This window comes from Egretta garzetta, unplaced genomic scaffold (assembly GCF_000687185.1).
Source record: "Egretta garzetta isolate BGI_Z169 unplaced genomic scaffold, ASM68718v1 scaffold264, whole genome shotgun sequence".
Lineage (NCBI taxonomy): Eukaryota > Metazoa > Chordata > Aves > Pelecaniformes > Ardeidae > Egretta > Egretta garzetta.
In genome coordinates this window covers 4,682,794-4,701,286 of record NW_009259685.1, presented here as the reverse complement: position 1 = coordinate 4,701,286, position 18,493 = coordinate 4,682,794, and the positions used below count along the sequence as shown (strand labels likewise).

Sequence of the window (18,493 nt, the reverse complement as noted above, 5' to 3'; positions counted from 1 at the left end):
AACTAAATAAACTCAAATACTAAAATACTAAGGTCAACTTTCTAAATGCATCCAAGACAATTAGAAGTGTAACAAATTAAGCCCACTTGAAAAATCCTGCTAAGCTCTGAAACATATCTGTCTTTGGGAGAGCAGAAGCACCAATGTTGATAAAGGTTTCCCTAAACTAAAGCCCAGCCAGGCCCAGAATTCCAGCTCCTAGACTTTCTTACTGCCTGGCTTCTTAGTCGTTGCAGTTGTCTAAAACTTGAACACTACAGTTAAGCCACACTAAGAAGCATAGATCCAAGCTTGGAACAAAACCACCAATTTTGAAAAACAAGTTGCTGCTTTAAAACCATTTTCAAACTCATTGGTGCTTTTTTTTTTTTTTTTGACATCTTACTGACAGCATTTTTACTATGAAAGATTTTTATCTCTTAAAAAGAAAATTAAACAGGGCATCAAAGATTGATAAATCTCTTTTGTAAGATGTGACTTTGTGGCTACACTAGGCATTTACTTTACCTTGTGTTGGAGATCAATCCTCCCATAGGTCAATATAAAAGATTTCTGCTACAAGGGTTTTAAGAGGCTCTTCAGGCCTCAGCCAAAATGTATCATAAATCAAGAAGCCTATCTGTCATTGCTTCTGAAATGAAGCTAATTCCACCAGCCAAAAATGATAAATAGAAGGGCTTGAGGTTAACTTTGTTAAACAGTCTCTAGACTTTGCAATCATTTTCAGCTCTTCTAAAATTGTTCTGAACTTAAATCAATGGACAGCCTCATTTTGCTTTCTCTCCTACAGTTTTCTGTTAAAGCGATCTTTTATTTTCTTCTAAACATTGTTGTGATACTTTCAACTCTCCTTACAAAGGTCATCGCAATGGGCATCTCTTTATGTGCGTTCTTTCTGGTTGTGTCTCTGTTTGCAGGGTACCGATGCTATTCAGGCATATCCACCTCAGCAAATAATACAGCCACAAAAATCCAAAGAGTAAAATTAGCTACAGCTCTTGTATTTTTTCTCTGATCCAATCGTAAAAATAAAACTGCAGGAAGAGAGTAGAGGAATATATAGGTAATAGCAGGCAATTGGAACAGATTGAATGTAAAAAATTTGCAGGAATGGGATGTCAGGTACTAGCTAGAATAGAACACAAACAACAGATGACAAAGAATCATAACAATAATTACTCATTGTGATAAAATGAGGATGGGACACTGCAAATAATGTGTTTTATCATCTGAAATAAAGACACAATGTATTTCTATGCTTCACCCTTAACATTATGATGTTTTCACTGATGATTTCACAAAAGACTTGGGTTACAGAGAGGTTGTGCCAGCCACTCGCAATCTCTAATTTAGGACATCAGAACTCCATAGTGATACCCGAACACAGATTTCTGCTGCTTGACAGTATTATTTGCTCAGAAGTCCCATCCCGGTTCACTTCTAATATAACACCATATTTTGCCTTATTTTCATTAGAGCAACAATTTCCTCTAAAGCAATTAGACATTTTTTCCTAGTAAATCTGCGCTATCCTTACTCTTTTCTTTCTACAGCATGATGTCAGACAGCTTCTTTTAACATTGCCCAGGGTGCCGTTTTCCAAAAGCATTTTGCCCTTTTCATCCTTCAGAAAGGTAGGTATTGCGAACACAATCAAAATATATTCTCTGGCACTGCAGCTGCCCAAGGTCCTGGCAATGGCTGATGAGTGATGTGGGTTTCATGTAACGGGGCAAGAGCGTTTGAGGACCACAGGAGGCTACTGGTGATATATTCAGTAGCACGCGACACGGGAACACACTGTGGGACACACTTACTCTCCTGGAGAGGTCGAAGAATTCACCGAAGGCAGAAGCACGTGCCACTCTCCAGCAAAACACTAGCTCACCAGGAACGCAAGTTGGCCAGAAAGTACTCATCCTCCAAAGCAGGTGCTTGACTATGTTAGTTCATCACATTTCCCACACTGCTGGCTCTGGTGGAATTTTTACCTAACTTCAACTGCAAATTAAAGCTGACCGCAAGACAGCAGAGTCCCCAGCAGCTGACAGCAGTGCAAGCATCCCCTGCCTCCTCAGAAAGCAAGTCCACCTGTGGCAGAACTGCCTTAACTCTATTCCCCTGCTGCAGTTTGCTATCTATCTGGGATAAACTGGGCAGTCTGTCTTAGGAAAGAAAAAAAAAAAACTCTGAACAATACAAGCAATGAATCACAGGCACCCTGTCAAGAATTCTCTCTCAATCCCAGCACACAGCCAGAAGACAAAAATCTGAGAATGAAACCCAGGTATACTGAAAACTAATACTCATGACTCTTCAGATACATTATTCCCACTTTAATGATCCTTTTCCTCCTTCCTTACAAAAGGCTCTTGCATATGCCATGGGCAGATTTACAGCAACAGAAATCTGTGTATGTTATATTGGTCATTGATTGCCTATTTGCTGGCTTGCCAGGGGCTGATTTCCACAAACACACACAGACACGCTCTGCCTGAGTGATGATAAGGGCAGGAAAAAGAGAATGCACACTTTTTCTGTCATCTTACACATGGCCAGTGCTGGAGGCATGCATATTATGCATGGATATCTTCTGACTCCCTTGAACCTGGAATTAAACACACTCGAAGGATGACACGGCTATCTGCATCATCTTCACTGGAGTTCACCAGTATCAGTGCTAGAGAAAATAGTATTTCTACCTCCCTCTCTATTTTGAATGGTCTTAGAGAAAAAGAAGGGCATATGCTCTGCAGAAGATAAGCCAGAATCTGTGGAAATTCCCTGGTATGAGTGAGTTCAGAGACATAGAATCAATTCATTAAGAGACAAATAAAGCATTTGTCCTATAAAAAAAATAAGGATTTTATCACAATCATTTCTGAAATACAGATCAAGATGTAGGAGAAAGTTCCTCCGTTGCTGACTCCTGGCTTTCAGCCATTTCTATACGCTTCTTTACACTTTATTGCAACAGAAGTCCCAGATGTCTGCAAGAAAAAAATTCCAAGAAAAAGGATTCCAGCCTATGATGCTGCCATTGGAATTGTTGCCATGAAACACAAAAATGCATGGAAAACATGGGATACCTTCCAGAGGGCAGAATCACCTTTGGAAGTAGACATGTTCAAATGTCAATATTCAAACTGCCGACAGGCTACCTTCTAGCATGAGAAACACAGCCACAGGCATGTGCAGGGGGGAGAGGAGAGGTTATCAGAGGAATACTTGTGTCTGCAAAAGAAGATAAGCAGATGACAGAAGTGTATATGTGAAGGTGCAAGGACAAAGAAGCAAGAGAGAAAATAAGGAAATAGAATGAGAAATTAGCTAAACCTTTCTAAGGATTCCACATGGTTACGTTATAGAAAAAGACCTCTTTAGTCCAGCTTTTCCATGCAATTAACAGTGGGAGTTGACACTAAGGTATTACACAAGAATTAAGAGGCAAGGAGGTGGTTTGTGCAATCTTATGATGGAGGATTGCACCACACAAGAGAAATTGTTAAATTAAAATGTGCATGGTACTGTAAGACTTCTGAAACACTTTGATTAACAGTGGTTCACATTTATATTCAGAGCTACACAGAATGTGAAAATGGGTTATTTAACAAGAATTATCTATTTTTGGAGATTTTATGGATTTTAATGAGAAAATAATTTAAAGCAACTGTGTTGCCCTAAGTAACCATAACTCATCAGTGAGAGGAGTAAGAATTTCAGAGAGATCTTTGGCAAAATGAACCAGAAGTTCTAGCAGTAATTTATTTTCTATGTTATCATATATGATAAAACACGGATTGGCATGCTGCATGTAAAAGGTGATGAAAAATAACTTGTGAAACAGTTCACTTTACTATTCACCCATCACTGGGTCATAAATACAAGAATTTACAGAGTTCCGCATTGTCAGGAGCACATGGATTCAAAATCTGGGAGCCCCTTATTTCAGAGCACTGCGGCTCACTGTAGGCTGAGCCATCTATTAACATGCACTTTCTACTTGAAACTTTCAGAGATGTTGTCTACCCTACACATCAACATTGCAAGTATTCTTCAGATACATTAGAAATCTAATTATAAGTGATGATCTGAAACTCACAATTACCTGGATCTCTGCCTAGAACAAAGCTAAATCAGTGCTGGAGATCCTGAATAAGACTCAAAAACCAGCAACATAATCATTCTATACACAAGCCCAACAGTAAAAATACAACCCCAAATTAGGCCCGCTGACATGTATATTTTGTCTTACTGAAGCCTGTATGAACATTTTTTTGCAGCCTGACTCACCGTTAGTCAACCAGTTGTTTTTTAATTTAGCTCCCTTCAGGATGAACTTGCCCAGATGTACTGAATTGCAGAAGTTCATGCCATGTCTTGAATATTTTCTTCTAAGAGATGAATCTGGCTTTGGCCTAGAACAAAGCAGGAACACAAAACAAACGTAGTCGCATACCAGTGCTCAAGCTGCTGCTGGAAATCTTATAATGGAAAAATACTGTTGAACTTCAACATAAAGTATTATTAGGAAACAAATGTGAACATTTTTAATGCAAACATCAGGGAAAGGGAAATGGCTCTACCAGACAGACTGCAGTAGTGGTCCATGAAATCCCTCCCCCTGGCCACCCCTTCCAAGTATGGGTAAAGCATTAAGTGTTGAGACAACAAAATGCAGACCACAGACCATCCCACAATGCTGTAGGTATCAGAGGCATCAAAGAGCACATCAAACTCCCTATTGTGCAAGCTTTGCGTAACCTCTACAGGACTTGCCTCTTAATTTGCAGGTTGCCTTCAGAATATCCTTCCATTGTCTGGAGCTCAAGTCAGCACCTTTCTATCTGGGGGAAGCTACACTCCATATAAGAGAGGTGACTGCACTCAAGCTGAAGATGAGCACTTGCAAGGGTCACTCGCAAGTGAGATTCCTGTTGGCTCCGTACTTCAGCCTGTCAGGGTCCCTCTGAGAGGCAGCACATTTGTCTCGTCTGTCAACCCCTATTGCATCACCCCCTGTCCTGCATTGTCTGCCAACTTGCTGAGGACGCACTCTGCCCCATCGCCCAGGTCGTTAATGAAGATGTTAATGAAGATGTTAAACAGGACTGGACCCAGTATTGTCCCTCAGGGCACACCACTAGTGACTGGCATCCAGCTGAGCTAATCACAACCGCTGAAGACCAGCAGTTCAGCCAGTTTTCAATCCACCTCACTGTCCACTTCTTTAGTCTGTATTTCATCAGTCAGACAGTGTTGAAAGCCTCCCTACAGGTGAGATCAAATGACATCCACTGCTCTCCCCTGATCCAGCAAGCCAGTCCTCTTATTTGTAGAAGGCTACCGCATTGGTCAGCCCTCTTTATCCATGATGACTAATCCCAATCACCATTTTGCCCTCAGAAAGGATTTCCGAGAGGATTTGCTCCATCACCTTCCCAGGGATCAAGGTGAAGCTGACCAGCCTGTAGTTATCCAGATCTTCCTTCTTGCCCATCTTGAAAACAAGAGTGCTATCTGCTTTCCTCCAGCCCCCAGGAACCTCTCATGGTCATCATGACCTTTCAAAGGTAATCTAGAGTGGACTCATAATCTACATGTTGAATACATAAATAGAAACATTGGATAATAACCTATTTACAAAATACACAGATTCTCTCATCCTCCTATATTTTGACAGCAATGTCAGTTGCTAATATGCAACTCTACAAAAGCCTTTACAGTTAGTGGGATTCATATGGACTAGATCAGCTGTGTTCCTTCATGTTTGAAAGCCCCTAGCATGCTGTAGGCACTATAAGAAACAATGAATGAGGGAAATAAATTTTTTCTATGACATCTGTACATCAGTTTACAGATTTATGCCCACTTTTTTATTTACCATTTGTGCATTCATAAGGTTCTTTCTGCGAAATGAAAAAGTAAGGAAAATCCTATATTCTTTCAATAGCACTGTCTGAATAGAGGGAACTATATGGTGGCTATTTTTTTTTTTTTAAGTGTTCATTTGACATTTTCTGAATAGAGGTCTATGTATATTTTAATAGTAAAATATAGCTATGTAAACTGAAGAATACAGTTATCCAGACAGATATCTCAAACTATGTCTAACCTGTAAAATAAGAACAAAAATTAAATTGAGATCTTTGTAACGCATACATATACGTGCATGTGTATACAGAAAACAAAGATGTTTTACACAGCCCATTGAAAAAGAAAAAGCAAAGCAACTACAAACTGCTGAAAGAATTATTATCCCTGTTTCCTATGAACTGAATTTTGCAGGAAGTTTTACAAACATGAAAAATGTTTCCATTTACCTTAAAATGCAATCCTCTCCTTGTGCAAAGCTGTAAGAGCCTTAACAAACTCGGCCATTGGTAAAGAAATACAGCCATTGCTACTTCAGAATTAGCTTTTTGTTTGAGAATTTTACAAAAATAACTTAAAAAAAATCAGTGTGTTCTGCTTCTCATAGGAACAGATGTTTTAAAAACCATCTTGCATTAAATTCTTGGACTTACAATAATTTGTTTTTAAAATGTTACAGGATCCCTTTCCCCCATCTGTGTTTGCTCCAGCTGTTCTTAGGCAAGGAAAAACCTAAAACTTTACTACCATTAAGCTGTGCCTCTGAGGCATCCATGGGCATCAATATCACCCCCTCCTATCATGTTTAGGAACTGTAACATGAAAAAGAGATTCTTCCTTTAAAACAGCATCTTCCAAGAGCCACAAGCTGTTTAGCTGACTGCAGTTTTGGTAGCCCATATGCTGCTCCTTTCTCGTCTTTACAGAAAACAAAGAGGAGTGCTGGTGACACAAGGAGTGGCTTATCCTATAGGAATCTGTCCCCACCAGAAGAAAAAGAGTGCAGTATTATCAAGAAGCTGTAAGAATCACAAGCAGGGAGCTGGCATTTAACTGGAAGACAGAGTAGTTTATACAAACACACGGAAAGAGAGGCACGTACGCGCCAGGGCCTGTTTCAACATCTGGCCCTGCCCACGAACGCCCAGCCGCGTAATTCTGCTTTGGCTCGGTGGTGTTCACAAATTGAGGGCAATTGACACCGTTTTCTCACAACTCCTGAAAAACAATTAAATAACGCCGGTGTCCCGCTGCTGAGGGGAAAGTACTGGAAACAGCCCTGCTGCTCTTCTAGCAAGTTACAATAAAATGCATTAAAAAACAAACAAACAAGTTAGGGAAAATCAATCGATCATCCAAGCAATAGACTTAAAAGCAGATTAGAAATTAATATCCCTGCCTGATGGAGCCTTACAAAGCTGCTGTTTTCAAACCAACTGCAGAACCTTTTCTTTTTTAATAAGCACAATTGGCTTTGAGTGCTTTGTCAACGTGACAAACCTTTTCCACCAGAAGTGGAGCGTTTATTCAAATGCTAATGAAAGCGAATGTAATTTGTAGTGGTGCTGAATCAACTTTTCGAGACTGCAATTTGCATTTGTATAAAACTCCAATTTTTTCAATATGAAACATTTGAATAGGGCTTTGAGACTAAACAAATTGACATACAGCTTTTGCCATCAATTTAAAAGTATTTTGATTTCTGTATGATAGGCAACTCTAATAATACTGAGCGGCTTTTTATATTTACACATTTTCTTCAATTGGAGAGCAGACTCTGAAGATTCATTAAAATAGTCCATAGCTCTTATATTATATATTATAATATATATAAAATATTATATAGCTCTATTGCTCATACCATTCTGCCAGTGTAGAGTCTCCTCTCAATTCACCGTAACTGACTAGGGCTTGCAGACCGTAACTTTTAATGATGATTTATATTCTTCCTCTAATCAACAGCAGGCATGCAGTGATTCTGCCATTTTATTCCCCTGTGACACCCCAAAACCCAGAACAGAATAGAAAATAATACTGAAAATATTCTGTTGTTATTTATCATATAATCACTGTCACATCTGACATTGGACTACTGGATTCAGTTTTGGTCTTCCCAACTCAGATGAAGCATAACTGGAGTGAAAAGGATCCAGAGATGTAGGCATAAAGTTCCAATCTGAAGAGCAGGAAAAACTCTGAAGCTGTCAGGTTGAGACAAAGGATGACAGAGCTACCCCCCCCCCCAAAAAAAAAGTGCCTTTTATACAAGGGACATCCAGTGAAACTGTGACACTAATAAATTGGTCGTGCAAGGCCATCAACATACCAAACTGCTAAATACATAAATATGCAATGAGAATATCCATATTTTCATTACAGAAAATAAAAGCTGCGAACATATGACTTCATACGAACCATAAAGCTCTAAGTAGAGCTTCAGGCAGGTCATTTCATATTTGCTTGTTGTAAATGTTTGTTTATTCTTCTTCTTAAAAAAAATCATATACAGAATAATGGACTGAAGAAATATGGTTATTTTAGTGGAATTTAGCACTATATACAGATGCAGCTGAATTTTTCCATTCAAGCAGAGGACTTGTGAGTCAGATACATTTAAAATTATCTATGGCATGGTCTTGACAAATGTTTTAAAAAGCACAAAGTCTTCAGGTAGAGGCATCTGATATCATATCCACCACAGACACTACTTCAGCCAAGCGCAGAACCTGACAAATTATTTCCATCCTCAACAGCACAGAAATACCATCATCTGGGAAGTAGCATTAGTAAAGCTACACAATAACATTTAGAAAAAACATGCAGTGTATATTTTCCGTATGGTTTATGCAACAACATGTCTTTGTCTAGTAACAGTAATTGCCATTAGGCAGCATAAAATATAACTGCCGGAGAAGTATTTGCATAACGTTCAGGGGTGGTTTCAAAAAGGTTAGGATTTTCAAAGTATTTACAATAACTAACAGTGCAGTAAGACACTGGTTAATGGAAGAGTCCACATAAAGCATACACGGATACCACTAACTCCAGCATTCCAGGCATCTCCTGCCCCGTACAGCAATGTGAATGTCGTGGTTTAACCCTGGCTGGCAGCTCAGCCCCAGGCAGCCGCTTCCTCACTCCCCCCCCCCAGCTGGGATGGGGGAGAGAATCGCAAGGGTAAAAGTGAGAGAACTCATGGGTTGAGATACAGACAGTTTAATAGGGAGAGCAAAAGCCGTGCACGCAAGCAAAGCAAAGCAAGGAATTCATTCACCACTTCCCATGGGCAGGCAGGTGCTCAGCCATCCCCAGGAAAGCAGGGCTCCATCACACAGAACGGTGACTTGGGAAGACAAATGCCATCACTCCGAATGTCCCCCCTGTGTTCTCCTTCTCCCCTAGCTTTATAAGCACTGCTCAACACTGTTTGCAGCACAAATCCAAAATACAGCCCCATACTACCTACTATGGAGAAAACTAACTCTGTGCCAGACAAAACCAGCATGATGAATGACCACAAAGAACAAGCAGGAAATTGAAGAATATCTAACAAGTAGAAATAGAGTATTTTTTTTCATTTAATATATTGGAATAGTGACACTACCGCTGTCTTGATTCTATCTAACCAGCTGAACAAAAATTAAACAATATAAGCTGCCTGCTAAGTGCTCTTAAAACCCTTAACAGAAACTCGTTATCACTGCTGGGCTCTATTAAAAAAAATAATCTGAAAGGACAAGAAATATAAATAAAATCATCACAGAAGAATGAAGGATCAAGCGAGGAAGACACTTCCACCAGAAGAAATATCCTGCTGCACGGATATTTCTGCTGGATAAGGAAGAGAAAAATCCTTCAGCATCCCATGAGTCTCCCTAAGAGCGGGACATACCTGAAGCTAATATGCAACAGTGGATGCAGCCGATGGGAACAATAAAAAAGACCTTGTCAAAAAAACAAGCAAACAAACCAACCAACCAACCCACCCCCACAACAGGACTTCACCATGTTCCTGAGAATAAGCTACGCAACACCTGGGCTTCAGAGACCTCTGGTCTGGAATCTGCCCAAGGGGACGAGCGGTGCTGCCACGCCTGATGCTGGCCACTGAGATAGCTGGCGTGACTGGCACAGGTAGAGGGACCTTGTCAAAAAAACAAGCAAACAAACCAACCAACCAACCCACCCCCACAACAGGACTTCACCATGTTCCTGAGAATAAGCTACGCAACACCTGGGCTTCAGAGACCTCTGGTCTGGAATCTGCCCAAGGGGACGAGCGGTGCTGCCACGCCTGATGCTGGCCACTGAGATAGCTGGCGTGACTGGCACAGGTAGAGGGAAAAAAAAAAAGGGGGCATTTTAACAAACCACCTCGTAGTGGCTTGAAGAGGTGGTGGCAGCAGGTAACGTGTTAATCCCCAGCCATTCAGCTACACCGAGAGTAGTTGGGGGTAACCAGGATGTCACAGGAGTAAGAAATGGCTCGGGACATCACCAAATGTCTGCTTAGCCCTCTACACATGGGCAGTCATTTGTGCAACTGGGGTTGTGGGAGGAGCAGGCACAAGACCTCCGCTACAAAATCTGTTTGTGGCTGCACATGTAGGAAAGCACACCTGTTCCCACACATGGCCTCATCTTCAGTTACACCGGATGCACTAAATACCAGGGGATGTAATAGAAAAAAAAAAAAAATCCCAAACCACTAAGTTTAGGCAAATATAGGCTTGGGGTTTTACTTAAAAATACATTTTAAAGTGCATTCTTTCAAGGATGAAATTCGAGGGCAAGAAGATTCCCTGGTCTATGCACATACAGCAGTTGGTATCAGGCCGTAATCTGACCTGGGAGTGACCCCAGCTCCAGCCAGCAGTTATCCCTGTCTCCAGCTGACCTAAAGGCGGTTAGTACGAAATATATACCTACACACATACAAATGCGATCCCTCCAACAAACATACGCTGTGGATCCCACCAGTAGCTGGGCTTAGACACACAGTCCACCCAGTAGCTGGCCCTGGATCCCCACTCTCCCCAGTTGCCTTGCACACAGCCACACACACACAGACGTGCAAACTGGCCGCAGCTGACCCCCAGGGCTTGCGGTCCCTCCAGCAGTTGGCCCGAACATTTTTGGTCCCTCCAGCAGCCAACTCCTCCAGCTGTCTCACGGGAGACATGTGCACACATGTACGTGCCTCGCAAGACGCTTACCCTCTTGCTGGCCAGTCTGGCTTGATGCTCACCGACACTCCCACGCCGACACACGCACCTCACGCACCCATGGCTGGCACCTCTGACGCATCAGTCCCAGGACAGAATTCACGCAGAGCACAGCGGGACCTACCCCTTCCCACAAAGTCCGAAGCTTAGACTTTTCCATCCCACTGTACAAAAAGTTACTCAAACTTATTATTAAAAAACACCTCTGCATGTTTGGAAAGTAACTAGATTTTCTGTGGTATCAGACAGTGCAATTATTGAGGAAATGCACGAGAAAGACGGGTCTGTGAGCTAAACTTGGAGAAATAGCAGCTCAAGTCTCTATTTATTTCCTTCTTTACTTTGGGCAATTCAGCAACCTTTCCTTGCCCGGGTTTCCCTTTGTATAAGATTAAGGTAAGTTTATCTAAAAGCAGTGCAGAGGAACAGCTCTTAGGGTCGTGTACATAGCTGGCAAGTGCTCAGACAGAGTAACAGAAGTACCAAAGACAAAAAGGGAGAGTTATGAGCAATGATTCCCAAGTACATTACTGACAAGACTTACTAGACTCACTTTCTCTTATGCTAATAACTGTTTTCCTCCATTTATAGTTCCAAAGTAAAACTGGAATGCAGTTAAGCCAAAAACTGCAGCCTTGGGGCTTAACTTCCAAAGGAAGCAGGCAGACTGCAACACACAACGCAGTCCCCAGGAGTGATCAAACCCTGTGTGAAACAGGTTCAACAAGCACAGCTCGCAGCTTGATGTTGCCCTGTTCCTTTGAGGTAAACAGCAAAGTTCATCAGCCAAGGGTTTGGGTTTTGTTTGGCTTTTTGCATTTTCTATGTTTGTTTGTTTTAAAGTCTTTTCCTGTTCTACTCACAAAGTTGGGCAGAATAAAAGTATTTACGGAGGCCAAGCCAATTCTACCAAATAAAGCAATGTTTGGAGAACCCCTCAAAATGTTTCAGCTCAGTGACCTAAGTTTCCTCAGAACAAAACATTTCATTCTGAGAAAAACGCTGTTGGATTCATCTCCAAATCATGGTTGCTGATAACGTGGAATGGTGAAAGAGGGAAAAAGCTATTTGCATATTTTCAAATTGCCTACAAACTCTATTGTTGGCAACGCAGCCCCTGCCTTATTCCACAAGCTTATTTTATTTTGAGACTTAATCAACCTGGACTTTTACTTCCAAAAGCTCTCCCCCCCAATCCCTGCGCCATTCAATACCGAAAGTGCCATTCAGTAGCGAAGATCAATCCTTAAACTGACACGCGAGTCATGTTCTGTGATTTTGCCATTTCTCTCATCCGGCTTTATCATTTTTCAGAAGAAACTTCTCAAGATCCTCAGTATCTTCAGAGACTGCTAAAAAGGCATATTCATCCTATTTCTGCCAATATTCTAGATTTCCTGAAAAGCTGGGAGAGAAGGGTGAAGGAAATGGAGAGGAAATAGAGGTGGAAGAAACATGGAAGTACTACTTTGGCTTTCAGGTGCAGTAAAGTCAGCTTGAATTTAGAAGCAGCACACTGAAGAAATCTGGTATGAGTGTAGTAATCTGAAAACTAAACCCTCTGTTGAAACTGTAGATTAAAAGAGAAATTGTAACATCAACCCTTTTTCACAAATTCAGAACAACATTCAAAAACTAATGAGAAAACAGGCCATAAGGAATTCTTCATCATTAATGCTTCTCTGGAACAACAGCTTTAGCGTAACAACCAGTCCTTGTTACTAGCCTCTCAAATAAAAAAAACAGCACACAACCTTCACTATTTCTTTTAAATGACAAAGGAATTCTGTAACCAGTTCTGGAATTGTGAGGAAAAGCACATACATGGTATTTCTCTAATGAAAGAAAACTAAAAGATGTTAAAAAAAATCCCCTCCTTAGCTTTAGGAGACATGGTAAAATCCAGCCCTGTACGCTTTTCTAATAGACACACTGAGGAGTCATAAATCAGCACTATCCAATTACAGAGAGACACAATTTAATTAAGAAAAACACATAGTTCTTACTGCAAGCCCTCTCCATCGCCATGATTGCTGTATCTGAGAAGTCCTTTCCTCCCTGCCTTTCCTGCTTGTTCAATGTCACTGAATGAGAAGGCAAAAATACTTCCTTCAGCTAACACAGGGTGGTGTTTGTCGGGGTTATTTTAGTTTAAACATTGGGCTTTGCACCATGCATATTTAAATTTAAGAGCAAGCTGCAATTATTTTTTTTTTTTTTTTGTTCTAAGGGATCCTAATAAAGCTCATGCGCTTTGCTACGGATTTACCACTACATTACTAAATAATCCAAGTATTTTAGTTTTGTAGAGAATTGATTACAGAAGAGGGGAAATGCACAGACACCGGTTGTGTATCAGACCCTGTCAACTGCAATACACACAATCAGAAAAGGGCACTCAACTGTTCATATCCCAAAGGTGTTATGCTATTACCTGCAGTATTACCAAAATGGTCATCACTACTTCTGTATTGTGATATGCAAGTACTTCGTATTTATCTTTAAAGACCTAAGTATGACAAGGAACCAAGAAAACAATATGGATGTTTAGAAGTTAGAAAGAGCAGAGGGAAGAGAGGAGGGATCTGAAGAGGAGTGTGACTGACTTACACTTTCACTTGTCCACCTACTTGCACTCCAAATGGCCGTTGTTAGAAAGCGACCAGATACTTCAACAATTTGCTTTCAACAACTTCTATTTTTGCAGTGGATTGTGATAAGTAAGGGCATCTGCTTTCACAACACCGTATTTTATGTTGTCTTCAACTTAAAAAAAAAAAAAAAAAAAGTTTGGTAATCTGAGAAAGTATTTACTAAGCAATATTTCTCCAGCAACCAAATTGAACCCAATGGGTGAGTCTGCGCATAAGTTAAACCACGAACATTTTAGAGACAGGAATTAAAATAATTTCAAAAAAATTATGCAGGAAAATCTAATAAGGATTAGCATGGAGTGTAGAAAAACTGTGAGATATGATGTAATGAAGGAATGAAAAAGCTAAGTATTTAAAGAAAAATTCAGAGTTGAAATTCTGCAGTAACCTTTCCGTGCAACATTCCGAACATTCATTCCTTTTGGCCGTTACTGTCATTGTGCAAGCTGAAAAAATATAAAGTCTCAGGAAGTATCTAGGAAGTGTTCAAATAAATCTTGGCAAGTCAGTAATGTATTTGATGACGCATAGATCAGCGTGTAACATATTTACTCTGAAGCTTCTTTATGTGTACATTATAGGAGAAAATATATGATGTAAATGTACAATTACACTTGTGCAACTACAAAAGTTTTTACTTTCTACATTAATCCAATCTTAAAATGAGAGAATCAAGGCACTGAGACAGTCCATTATGTAACATCGTTAAAAACCCACACACTTCAAAAGGCAGCCTGGCTTGTTGTCATTTAAAAGGTTTCATATTCCTGCTTGAAAGGTCAATAGATAAAGTTAAGATTTGGGTGACTAGACAGCACTTTTGACAATAACTTTTACTCAAAAGCATATGTGTGAAACGAAATCTTTTGTGTTACAAGGGCATAGGAAAAGCTAAATATTTAGCTCCAAACATCCTGCAAATATCGTTTTGCTTCTCGAAGCATAGCCAGGATTTTCATTGCTTCCAATTTGTCAACTTCCATTTCCATGCTTAAAATGTCCACTACAGCATCACTTACACCATCAGCCATGTGCTTCTTATCTCTGGGGAGAAGAAAAAAAAAAATAATAATAGTGTATTTTTTCCTTTTATCAATAGCTTCAGAGGTAGGACAATATTGGAAAAGAGGCATTAAAAAAAATCCCAAACAAAAATATAGCTTGTGCATTGTATGGCAAGGTTCTCGCTGAGTTTTCCTGTAGCTAAGCATTGACAGTAAGAAGGGTTTCTCTCAATCAAACATTACAAAGTTTTCAGCATCCTGTAATTTATAAGAAAAAAAGCCTTTGGAACTCTAGTTGACCTGTCACAGAATAATTGTTTTCTTTTAGGGAGAATTTGACCTGCTGAAGAATTTTTTATTATTATATCACCATATGGTTCCAATATTAAAAAAACCCAACCAAACAAACCCAAACCCCTCATTTATTAATAATGCTATTTTTAATACAAATAGCTGACAGTCATTCCTGCAGGAGAACTTATTGACACTGTGCTCTATATTTAAACAGTTTGTCCATTTATCAACAAACTTCCTAAAAATCCTAAAAATCTCAAACCTCCAGGTAAGTTAGCATCCACAAATAAAACTTCCCACTGTAAAATATATTACTATTACAGAGCTTTAGCATTCTGGCCCACCCAAGACTGGAACACAGCAGAAGACTGCTGCTGTCTCATTTTCTCAAGAGAAACCTATTAGCCTGAAACCTCCTATAGGTTAACTGAATACTAAAACAGAAAAAGAGTAACTGGTGACTAAAGCAACCAGTGGAACTGTGTGATTACAAACTATACTTTCAAGACTCTGCTGGAAAAAAAAGGACATAGTAAGGAAATTCTAGCATTCCAGGAAGGCTCTTTCAGCATCATGTTGGTCTTTTCTTTCAGACAGGTCTAAGTCTTTCTAAAGCCTCGAACTTCTACTCAGTTCTCTTTCCGAGGCAGTCCATCTCCACTCTACTCACCCACACACATAGAAGTAACCTGTCTCTTTCATCGCATAAAGCCTAATGACATCTTGCACATACTTGGGCGGCGCTACTTCTGCAGTTGAAGAGTCTCTTGAGAAACAAACCTTAAGATGAGTTAACGTGCCATTTTCAAGAAAACATCTGAGCTCATCTCTGAAAGGCAATAAAACCTGTTAGTAATGGCTCAGAGACAAGCATTCCCTCATGAATACAAAATCAATGCTAAACAGTGAACTTACTTGAACAGATAGTCTCGATCCTGATGCCGACAACCAAAAAACAGCCATGTCTCTCCAAATTCCCAGTCTGTATGTTCTTCTCTGAGCTTTTGCCTAAACAGACCGAAAAAAAAATTTCAAATCCTGTTTTATCAAGTGCAGAATCTAAAACGCCTATAACCTAGTTCTCATTTAAAATAGTGCTTTAATAAACCTCTGGATTGGCAGAAACGTGAAATGACTTAAGGTAAATCACAGTCAAACCCTCCTTCTTTGATTTTCTTGGCTACTCATTTTTGGTCCAGCTCAAAAATCAATCAACCCTCAAAGAGGTTTTTTTTTGCCACAGTTTCATATTGGAATAGTCAAGACTGACACTCACAAACATCTCACAAAACAATCCTGACTGCTGATGAAGGAGATCACTAACCTTTATCCTTCACTGGAAGCCCTGTAAAAACGTCTAGGAAAATTCAGCACAAAGCAGGTTTAGCATGCTTTCCATTTAGCTGTAGAAACCTGCTAGACTTTATGAATAACAATCTATTTAGCTACCACATCATCAGGAGAGTTATTGCATTTTCTTGAAATAATGCCGAACATACTACTTTAGAGGGGTTTTAGCTGCAACTTTCTAGTTACATTTCAAGAGAGATACTTCATTTATTGTTGATCAAATACTTATGAAATGCTATGAATCCTTTAAAATAAAATGCAAAATATTTCTCAGAGATAAGGGTACATTTGGGAGTTAAAACTAAGGAGTAAGGATTATACATAATGATTTGGTTAAAGCAGATGCATGGAGTCAGAAATGTCATGTAAAAATTTCACTTTTCTCTCAAATAAAATGGTTTAAAAATAATTGTTACAGGCTGCAAGAAACTCCATTATCTTGCTGGAACTAATGAGCCATGTAGGAATGATATGTGTTGGTTACTTATAAAACTTGCAACCATTCCCACCCAAATAGTCCACTCTTCCCATTCTTCGTTTTCTCTGAACGATCATGCTTTTACATATTCTTGGTGATGTCATATCTGTCACTTTTTGAACAAGCATCTCTCTGCCTTGCAAAATCACACTGCTGGAGTTGGAAGGGGAAAAAAAAAGGGGGATCTACCTTCTCTCAAATACAAACACACAAAACCCAAGACTGCTTCCCAGTTGAGGGTTCAGGTGCCAAGCTCCTCATTTTAAAACATCAAAATGTGTAAACATACAGAAATAAGGGAATGTGGGAGAAAACTCGACATTCATCATGTCAAGGCTTTTAATATAGATGCTACTTCTGAAGGAAATGCATTTTGAATACCAAATTCAGGCCAATCAACACTATTTCTAAAAACCACTGACCTCTTACAGGACTTCCACTAGCCACACACAGATAAAGGATTTCATTTCTTATTGCTGTTTCTCCAATTCACCCAATTCCTAACATATCCATTATGGATATTACATACAGTCAGATGAAAGTGTAAGTTTTACTCATTTGAAAAACAAATACACAAGAACTGCTTGTTTAAAATTAGTAAGACTGTTTCTAATCAGCATACCATTCATAGAAAAAGTGAAAAGAAGAAAAAAAAAAAGAAAAAAAAAGATTAACTGCATTTGTAGTCAAAACCTGAGGCTGTGTTTTCCGCAACATAAAAAGACTGCTTCCCAGGTAGGAACTAGGTACATACCTATGTTGTAGGAAACCAATAAACGGGGAAATTCCTGTGCCTGGACCAACCATCATGAACGGGACAGATGGGTCTGCAGGTAAGTGGAAGGTATTGTTTGGACGAGCAAAAATAGATATCTAAAGTGAAAATAGATAGAGTACAATTGAAGAATATTCTTAAGCAGTGAAAATGCCATGAAATTTTTAGAATCCCCAGGATATTTACATGTTCTATGTGTCCACACAGCCTTCTAAATTCTGAGCTTCAGAGTTTATTTTTGATGAAACACAAACATCTAGAATAAAATTCCACATGAGTTTCTGAAAGAAAATACACCGTATTTACAAACCTATTAATCCACCTGGAGGAAAACCAGGGAAAACAACACAAACATGAGTATCTGAATATGAAAGTTGACTGCATCATAAATTTAGGGAATACTGTTACAGAATTCATGGAAAGTTTGGTGTTGGTACTCAAAGGGAAGCAAAAGCTAGTTTATTGCTATTATAGGCAACTCAACCTTTTTTTTTTTTTTTACATTGTGGACATCTGAAAATATTCCAGTGGAGGTGAGGACGTGTTTCTAGTAAATTGAAGCCTACTGATACTGAGCTTGTTTTCTTAATTTTCATAAATGTTTTACAAAATCTCCAAAAATGCATATGGCTGAGGGGAGGCAGATAACTGCTCAAAGATCTTGGAAAATGGTTTATATTATTCCACCGATAAACTCTAATTCTGATCTTCAGATCTGCCTGAGAGGACATAAATATAATTTTCATAGGAGCTTCACAACTGTTCTCTGAGGTATGGCTAACATAATGTATAGAAAATGAGAGACGACTATTTTTAATGCTTTTAAAGATTATTCAAGA

The 18,493-nt window shown here is 39.5% G+C and overlaps 1 protein-coding gene across 2 annotated transcripts in view; it reads right to left on the bottom strand.

Annotated features, from left to right (window-relative positions):
• Nucleotides 1-14,285: 14,285 nt before the first annotated feature.
• MTRR (5-methyltetrahydrofolate-homocysteine methyltransferase reductase) overlaps nucleotides 14,286-18,493 on the bottom strand; it is a 31,421-nt gene continuing 27,213 nt past the window's right edge. For both annotated transcript variants that reach the window (XM_035894136.1, XM_009638753.2), the window contains 4 exons: nucleotides 17,634-17,752; nucleotides 15,967-16,059; nucleotides 15,722-15,880; nucleotides 14,286-14,797 (listed from right to left, as the gene is read on the bottom strand). In XM_035894136.1, the coding sequence (XP_035750029.1) occupies nucleotides 14,653-14,797; nucleotides 15,722-15,880; nucleotides 15,967-16,059; nucleotides 17,634-17,752 (516 nt within the window). In that variant the 3' untranslated portion in view covers nucleotides 14,286-14,652. The remainder of the gene's footprint in view (nucleotides 14,798-15,721; nucleotides 15,881-15,966; nucleotides 16,060-17,633; nucleotides 17,753-18,493) is intronic.